Raw genomic sequence first — 9,442 nt, forward strand, 5'->3', positions numbered from 1 at the left:
TGATGTGAGTCAGGATCAGACAGTTTCAGGCAGAGAAGACCTGCACATATCTCACAAAACTATCTTTACCAGGCCTAGCTCATCCACAAAATCTCCCAATAAAATCATGAAGGAAAAGCCTTCTTCATGTTGAGGCTACAGCTATTATCAGGATTAACTCACCTATGCCACCAGAAACAAGCATGCAACAGCTAATACAAGCACAAATGAATAAGGCACTGACTAGAGAGAAAGAGTTAGTTTACTCGTCATAACTCTTCTTTTTTCCTCCAGCTCACAAGCGGACCAGAACCAGACTGTATATCATTTGGGGCAAAGCAAATCAATCCCATGGGCTTGGTTCAGCCAGCAAATGCCATCCTTTACGATTTTTACAACCCTGGTAAGGGCACAGAAAAATGATACATAACTGATTGAAAGAGAAACCCTCAAGATCAAACTCCAGTCTATAGAAAGGTGGTTTTGCAGTAGTGTGGAAAACCATGTGGTTTTGTCAAGTGTTAAAACAACCTGTCTCCAATACTGTCTTCTACTACCATGGCTTAAGATCATCTAAATGGAGATCCTCTCAGGAAGGGTCCGTTATTGCAAATGGGCTGAAAATACAAACTTTTACATTTATGGATTTTTAAATAAGGTTTCCTGACATCCTGTTTCTCACAGTGCTTTTGAGCATGTTCCGCTCACATTATCTTTTCACTCAGGCTGTCTTTCTCTGCAACAAAAAGACAGGCAGCCTTAGAGGTTTGGCTTATATGCTGTGCTTGCTGGGGGAACCAGTCATGTTCCCCATTCAAAGAAGGTTAATTGCAAATCATCCTTAATTGTCAGAGTTATGTACACAATATTTGAAAATTAGGTCAAATCTCTACTTTGCCTGAATCTGAGGCATCCGTGACCGTTTACACTGGATTTAAACCATTAACTATTGGTCATCTCCTTCTTCTGAAACAGTGCAGTGCTCACTGTAGCTCTGTGGTCTAAAGATGCTTTTAAGATGGATGCTTTTCAGAGGAAACAAAAAAAAGAGAAGAGTACAACTTTAAAACAGAAACACAAACAAACAAACAACCAAAAAGTCCAAACCGAACCAAACAAAGAAAAAAAAAACAGTCCATAAAAGAAATGCCCAGCAGAAAACCCAGGTTGTTGCCCAGCTGAAGGGCAAGGTGATCCCTGTATGGTGGCTATAGGTCTTTGTGGACTGTTGATGTGCATCTGATTTCTCCTTAGTGCTCTGATTTCTCCGGACCAGGGAAAAGTTGGGCTGCCAATGCAGTTTCTACTGCATAGGCTTTTCCACCTGAGCTCACTGAGACAAGCCATTTTGTTGTCTTCTCTAGACAGAAAGTGCAGAGTATTCTACAGTGCTCCCAAGCACAGCGCCATGCTTTCAAAGGTGTGCCAAGGCAGTGTTTGCCACTGTGCAGAAGGTAAGAAATTACTAAATAGGCTGGTCTAAAAGAAGATAGTTACTTCTATGAACCATTAACATGAGAATTGTTAAGCCCAGAAAGGACCACTACAATTATTCTAATACATAATACAGGACACAAAGCATGCTCCAATATGTTCAGTATCAAATTGAAATTTTTTTTTTAAATATCCAGGATTGATCTGATAGTTGAATGTAATGTGTATATATTTACATGCATGTGTGTATAAACCCTCCACCACACCTCTGAGAAAGTTGTCCTGCCATTTTATTTTATTCTCTGTTATAATGTTGAGTGGAAGAGTGTGTGTAAACTGTATCTACCTAAATATCCTTGCCTACTAAGACAGATGTATCATTTTCTTCACTCTAGGTCCCTGCCCAAGACAAAAATCAACTTTCAATAAAGCTGTAAGACAAACCACACGCCTTAATTTTGTGTGCTACGAGCCTATTGCAGATTATGGTAAGGCATGAAAGGCAATAGTTCTTTTTACAAGGATAAATTTGTGGTTTCATATGCACAGACCTCTCCTGAAATGAGTAGGGAGACGAAAAGAAGCTGTATGTTATAGAAGTCATCTGAGGGGGTGAAAGAGAAAAGTAAAGGCCTCAGAAAGATGTAGTGGGATTCTGGGGGAAGGAAACATGGACAAGATTACATTACACGGTTTAGAAAAGACCTGTGGTGTGAGCGCCACCATACCTCACATTCCTAGTGTTACGGGATGGCAATAGAGAGTAGGCTTTGCATGGTATGCCATAGCTCAGTAGCTCTTTCTGCAGAGCTAGACAACTGTTTTCTCCATTGTTAATTTTCCTTTCTGGACTCTTCTTTGAATGGAAATTTGGAAAAGCTACTGAAGGAAAACTGGTTCAGCAACTTTGATAAGTTAGATGCTAACAGTAGGACAGGGGAAAAAAGTGAAATCTTAAACATATGGGAGATTCTTCTATAAAAATACAAAGAAAGAATACAAATCAAGAGGTTATTCATTAATACCCGACTTTCTACAAGCATGTGAGGTATATAGGATTACTCTCCTGTTGTCTTTCATACCCCTGAGATTTGCAAATAGGTGCTATACTGACTTCTCCATAGACATCTGGTAAAAACATCTCTATTTTTGAGTTTTGCATGTAATTTCATGTTTCCATCTGGCCTCACACAGTTGTTTGTTGCAGTATACGAGGTGGAGCTCCTCAATAGTACACAGAAGAATGTTTTTGATTACTATGAGGCCAAAATCCACAGAATTCTTAAAGCCAGTAAGTATCAAAATTCATTCACCTGTGGGAAAACAGGGTTGGTTAAATGCTAGCCTGTATAAGCCATGCAGATGCCTTCTCTTGTTGTAGAAAGTGAAGTCAGATATACCTCTACACTAGGCTTGCAAGAAGACTGATTTCCTGCAAGGCTCATTTGGTGCAGCTACCTCACTGTTCAGTTCGACTCTGGGGTTGTTTTGGTTCACATTGTGCAGCAATCCCAGAGCACATGAGCGTCAATCCTTTCAGATGAAACTAAACCAGAAGACACATTCCCGTTGCATTCAGTCCTTGGCTCCAAACTGGAGCTAATCTAAGATAAACTCTCCAAAAACAGGCATAGTGGATATTAGGTCTTCTGCACCAATTGACTCACTTTATAGACTGCTTTTATTGATCCACATTTTTTTCTACTGCAGACATATACACTTACCTCCGTTTTGATACTAGATGAAGATTTGAAGTGCTTGTTATTCAATTAATCGTTAAGCTTTTGCAACCTTTGCAGAACAGGCTAAGAGTTGTCCACAATGACTTGCCTGAAGTCAGTAAACACAGGAAAACTTCTAGAACAATTATTTAATAATCGTGACAACAACAAAGAGGACTTTCTCTCTGTTTCTTTTGGTGCAGTGTAAAAATTTGCACTGCTCTCAGACAATGTCCTTTTGCAGGCCTGCCATCCCAGCTGTCCCCATGTGAACTTTATCAGCAGCATTGGTGAACACTGATATTCTTCAAAATAATTTCTGGAGAGGCTGTCAGATGACATCTCAGACTACAACCGCTGTGGTATCATGTGGTTGTCAGTTCCGAGTTTGGCAGCCAGAGATTGCCTTTAAAAAGCAACTTCAAAGACTTTGAAATCTTCCCTGTCTGGAACAGAGTAATTAACTCACTCCCTCAGTCTCTGCTCATGTGATGGACAATGTCACCCCCTACTTTACGGCAGACAGCTTGTGATCTGCACCCAGTGTTCAGTTCCTGCCGGAAAATCGGGTCCACACTTCGTGAGTCCAGAGACAGCGTCAGTCATGCTCAGGGCTTTCCACACGCAGGGAAATGATAATGTACCTAGTGATCAAAACACTGGTTATGGGAGATTACAGTACCATGATGGAAAGTTTTATTAATCATTAATTCCTCCAGAAAACCAACAGGATCTGAAGGATTCAGAGCTCTGGGCCTAGTGCATTTATACTCACAACTCGCAGGCAAGCACTGGAAAGATTTTGTTTCTTGGGAGCTGAGAGAAACATACTTTGAATGGGAAGTTGAAGGGAAGAGATGACTTCTCCCATTCCCACCTCCTTCTTTTTGACACCTTTAAAATTCCCTTTGGTTTACGCTGTATGATGCAGTTTGTGAGCATCAGCAGGCTTTCAGCAGGCTTGGGAAAGGCTGGAAAGAGGCATGAAGCTATGAGGATGAAGAAAAAACTCGGTGTTGCATCCAAATCAGCTCATGACTGAAGCAGAGTTGTTATCTTTTGTGTTTTCTGTGGCTGTTTCCGTCACAACGGGTAGATGAGAATTAGTGTGGTGATTTCTAATACTCTGGGCCCCTGGCATTATATTAGTATCAATCCTTGCAAATAAAGGGTTGGCTCAGAAGACAGATAGAAAAACTTATTTGTGTTTGGGAGTTGGCAAAAGAGAATTTTGTAGATGTCAACTCCTCAGATTACTTTGATTATTAATGGAATTAGTGCTTGTGTTTTGAATGGCTAACATTTATGTTGTCTTATGAGTACTTTAGGGGAACAGTATAGCCCATGCAGAATAGCACAGAATCCTTCGCTTCCCGCCTCCAAGAATTTTTTATTTCCCCATTACAGATTCTAAAACTTGAAGTAATTGTTTCCCTTAAATTCTGCATGGACACTTTGGAACATTACATTTTTTTATTTTTTTTTAATTAGACATTTAGAATTGGAAATTACATAACAACCTGCTAAAGTAATAACTCAAATTCTTATGATCCCCAGAGTCTGAACTGTATTAGGCCATTTGTGAAGCATGTGAACCAAGAAACACCAACTAATTTAAGCACAATGAGCCTAAGGCATAACATCATCATTTTCTCAAGTAGTTCTAATCCATCTTTGCATTCCTTGAACAACATAAAAATTCAGTACACCATATAGCATAGGAACAATAGAAAGGTTTTGGGTTATATGAGAAAACCTACAGTACTGTATTATTTTTTGGAAAAATGCAGCTGTAAACCAGCATACAATACTGAGGACTGACTTTTCTCTGGCCTATAAGTACCATATGAAAAATTAATGCAAGTGTTAACTAGGAAACAGATAAAGCTCTTACTGCTAGATTTCACAGATAAGCACTCTGTCAAATCTCTGAAACCTTACTAGTGATAAAATATTCTACTTCAGGTTGTTATTCCACTCTTAGGATTTTATTTTGAATACTAGACTTCCCATACTTCTAACATAATACTTTAGAGAGCAGAAGCTGCACAAGCTTCTGTTAACTGAGAAGACGACTGTGGTGTTTTACCTGTAATTTAAGCTGGTTTATTGCTGAATTTGTCACCACAGTTGTGCATGACATTTCACATTATAGTTAGAAAGAGAGCAAGAAATTAGAATATTGCTGTTATTTGCATTTGCTTTTCAAATGGACTTGGAAAACTGTTATTCTAGCCAAACAACACAATATCCACATGACTAGCGGTTAGTCTGATGAATAAGCCTCTTTCCAGCTCTCATGTCATCACAGTACCTGAGTACCCTTCTTTTCTGCCTTGGATGCCCACTTCTGTAATGGGCAGTGCAGCTCTTGAATGAATAATCTTCTGGACCAGAATCCAGACCAGAATCTTCTAAGTTATTTTTATGTGGTGGTCACCAAGTGCATGTCCTACATATCAGCTTCAGAGGGGACAGCATAAAGGCCAAACTGGTGACATTCAGACCAGGTGCGCTAAGGAGAGTAAGTTTTTAATACTGCTAGCTGTATTTTTGAGCCTCAAGCCATTTGAATTTAGTTTGCTAGATTTTAAGACCACTGTGAGCCTGAGCAATCTGAAAAATAAGATGGCATGTTTTCTTCTTCCTTTGGCTTTTCCTTCAGTCTCTGAGATTTAAACAGAATTCATAAGGCCTGAAAGGTCTTATAGCAAAACAGGTCCTTCAATAACTACCAGAGGGGGCCAAGACAACGAAGACAGAAATGGCTTACATTTTGTCAGGTAGTGTTAAAGGAAAAATCCTGCCACAGCATGGCCATTTACTCCCACGTCGAGCCACAATCCTCAAGTGACATATTGCATTGGCTTAGCAGCGGAGTAAATGATCACAAGGGGTTGTGTCCTGTAGTCTATGGTTCTACCCTTTATTAGAAAAGTTCATGGGGTTCTCTCTTCTCATGCCACAGCTGCTGATGAAAGCATCCAAGTGGGCGCCCACCGACAGTTCCTAAAGCGTTCCATGTGCAAGTTAAACCTGGCTGCTGGCAAACGGTACCTCCTCATGGGGAAAGATGGGCAAACGGTTGATTTCAACAACAAGTAAGTGCAATGGTTTCTGAGCAGCAGTGGCTGCTATCACAGACTGTGAACCCAGAAGATGTTCAGACTATTAGAATATCTCCAGAAAGCAAAAGGAAGGCCAAATTTCTCAGGGACAGATTCTGCTGGCTTTACAAAAATGCAGAGTAACACTCCGTAGGCAAGGGGGTAGCTGTGGGCAACAGCTGAGTACCCAAATCTATCAGCTCATCTATCTGTGCAGAGCATGGTTCCCACACTTCTCAGAATCAAAATCTGTCCCGCACTCCACTGGGTTAAAGACTCACAGCTACAAAGGGAGAAAGTGAAACACTACTGCAGATGCCATACATGTCTCCTGTGTTTGCAAAAGAAATGGGTGAGACTGTGTCGAAGTGCAGTTCTCAAAGTTTCTGTTATACACACGCAAATAGTTTATTCTTCTCATTTCTTATTGTCACACTTTAATGAAAAAAAAGGGAATTTATCTGAGGAGGAATTTAGCTTGACTCTGTTAACTATTCAGTGAGGAAGACATCTTACAGGTTTTATTTCCCTGCGTTTACCTGGAGAAAGGTAATGCCTTTGGGAGCTTCTAGGAGGGAGACCTTCATCAAATTGCAAGCCTTACTTCCTGAAACCTTCAAAGGTCCCCTCTCTCCATCTCTATATGATACCAATGTGAGTGCTTAAGTCAGGGGGTCTGCTTCAACAGACACCTGCTAAAGACTGAAGTCTCCCAGCAGAGGTGTAAGCTCTGAAGTCTTCTCCAATCCAGTCGTAAAATGCCAGAAGATACACGGCCTCTCACCACAGAAAATTAGGAAACGTTTTGGGATACTCTCCTGACACGCCCTTCACTGTGTCCTATTGGCGTTCACTGGGGCTTTTTGTGCCGCTCTGGAAAACTCTAATAGAAACTTAGCCCAAGCTTACCTGGTGTCCCTCAAAATACAAGTACAGACAGATTTGTCCCAGCTTGGCACTGACACTTCCCAAACTTTATTCAAAGCTCAGGTAACCTGCTGGTGAAACTAGGTTTCAGGCAAGTTTCTTGGCTAGTACAACTCCTCCCGATCTCAGAGTTGCCTTGGTGGAGGGACGCAACCCCAAGGGGTTTACCCATTCCCGTTGCTCCCCGTCAGCAGTAGCGACTCACCTCCCTTACCTGTCCCACTTGCACGCAGGATGCAGTACTTCCTCGATGCGCAAACCTGGGTGGAGAAAATCCCGGACAACAGCGAGTGCCGCACCACCCTGCACCGGCAAGCCTGTGCGCACCTCCAGGACTTCTTGAACATGGCTGACAACCTGTGCTTCTTCTGAACGACCGCTCTCTTCCCCACACCCTATCCCTGCAACTACGACTCGGCTTCTTCCTGAATTTTTCTTGCAAAGCCTGTACTACACAGCATCACCTGAAATATTGCAGAGCTGCTTCTGTTTCTGTCTGTTCTGCTGACTGGGGTATCTTTTTGTAGATGTATGTGGGGGGGGGGGTAATACAACAAAAACTGCAGTTACTCTACTAGTTGTTGTGCTTATTGTCCCTGACACTGGTAAAGAGAGAGCAGGAATTTATATCTCCCTGATCCATTATATAACAGCGCAATTATCCCGCAGGTGTTCAAATGAAAAAATATTGTGTTTGCAGAGCTGATTAATTCCTGCAGTCATTGTCAGCGGACATTAAAGAGGCCGATAAAATTTGCATGAGTCAGAAAGAAGACTGGGCATTCAAGGGCTTACAAAGTACAGCCCGAGTTATACTGCTGCTGAAAGAAAAGAGATATTAACACTAATGCTTCAGCATACCTGTTAATTTCTGATTTTGGTTGTGAGTCTTCATGCAGGACAATGAATTACCCCACTTGTACCACAGCAGGACTCCCATACACACTTCTGGAGCTGGAACTGGCCCAGCACCAGGGATGGGCAACTGGACTGAATATGTCCTGTGCCTGACCCAGGAGTCCTGCACGGGCTAGTTAGTGCTGGTAGCTCACTGAGGACACAGAACTGCTTTTTAACTGCACTCTGTAGTCACATGTCTTTCAAACTTTTCTTCTTTTATAGTTTAATTAGTCACATTACTTTAAAAAAAAACCTGATGCAGTCTGTGGTTGCATTTTTCTAAAGTGTACAGCCCCGGCCGGTGTGGGCAATTGTCTCAAACATCCATCATGAGAAACTGATAAAGATGTTCGAATTAATCAAACTTCTAAATCAGACATTGTGCTTTGGGAACTTCCTCATTGATAAGGGATTGTGGAAGACAGAGTGAAACCCTGGAGAGGCAGGGTGTCCGCTTGCAAAACCCACCTATGTCATGTAGGCAAGGAAGTTGCCTTCGGGGGAGGAATGTGAGCCCACCAAGACGACTCCTCCTCCCCATGCCCACTGACTCATTTTTGAGAACTTTTGGGAAGCTATGAGATGGGCACCCAGAGGGTATGAAAGGAGAGGGGGCCAGCCCCTTGCTGCATGTGCCCACCACCAGAAGATCCAGACCACCAGGTGTGCGCCTACCACCGGAGGACCCCAGCCACCAGCTCAGAGACCGCCACTGGATCCAAGGGTGGTGATATCTCTTATTTCTTCTCTTGCTCTGTCTCTGGCTTTCCCAGCACATAAGGGTAATGTTGGTACAAGTTTGTCGACCTGCTATATTCTATGGTTTTGTGAAATCAGACTTCGTGTTGCTGAAACCTTTCACCAAGTCAATGTCCGTTTCCAACCCCACTGCACTAAAACTAACGTTATAAGTTACAGAGTCATCATCTTTTATAATTCCACTGCTATTCCAAGTAAAGCTTTGGTTTTAGTCAAGCCTCTTAGTCATTGTTATGACTCTCAGTACCACACAGGGAATTAAAAAGATCACCTTCCCCTACTCCCACTGAGCGGGACGGGACATAAAGCATTGCTGCTTCTATGGCTATGCAAATGTAGTGGAGATGCAGTATTTGTCAGGGGAAGGTGGGGGGTTTTGCTGCCACAGTTATAAAGGCTTCCACAAATGGCAAACTAAGCTGATGATGAAAAATAACCCCAAAACTCAAAAATTCCCTTTTCTGAGGATAAGAAAAAGTCTGTAGAAAATGTTTTGATAACACTGATAAGTAGATAACTTCGAAATAGAGGTTATACTTCTTTAGTTAGCCAGGAAAATGTCATTTGGCAGTCATGTCTGAAGCAGAGAAGAGCTGCAATAAAAAGCTGTGTTTG

The 9,442-nt window shown here is 41.9% G+C and overlaps 1 protein-coding gene across 2 annotated transcripts in view; it reads left to right on the top strand.

Moving 5' to 3' along the window:
• LOC104336897 (complement C4-A) overlaps nucleotides 1-9,043 on the top strand; it is a 60,717-nt gene extending 51,674 nt beyond the window's left edge. For both annotated transcript variants that reach the window (XM_075420824.1, XM_009942765.2), the window contains 6 exons: nucleotides 274-382; nucleotides 1,344-1,433; nucleotides 1,809-1,901; nucleotides 2,621-2,704; nucleotides 6,103-6,235; nucleotides 7,402-9,043. In XM_075420824.1, coding sequence (XP_075276939.1) covers nucleotides 274-382; nucleotides 1,344-1,433; nucleotides 1,809-1,901; nucleotides 2,621-2,704; nucleotides 6,103-6,235; nucleotides 7,402-7,540 — 648 coding nt within the window. In that variant the 3' untranslated portion in view covers nucleotides 7,541-9,043. The remainder of the gene's footprint in view (nucleotides 1-273; nucleotides 383-1,343; nucleotides 1,434-1,808; nucleotides 1,902-2,620; nucleotides 2,705-6,102; nucleotides 6,236-7,401) is intronic.
• Nucleotides 9,044-9,442: the final 399 nt, after the last annotated feature.

Source organism: Opisthocomus hoazin, chromosome 1 (genome assembly GCF_030867145.1).
Source record: "Opisthocomus hoazin isolate bOpiHoa1 chromosome 1, bOpiHoa1.hap1, whole genome shotgun sequence".
NCBI classification, from domain to species: Eukaryota; Metazoa; Chordata; class Aves; order Opisthocomiformes; family Opisthocomidae; genus Opisthocomus; species Opisthocomus hoazin.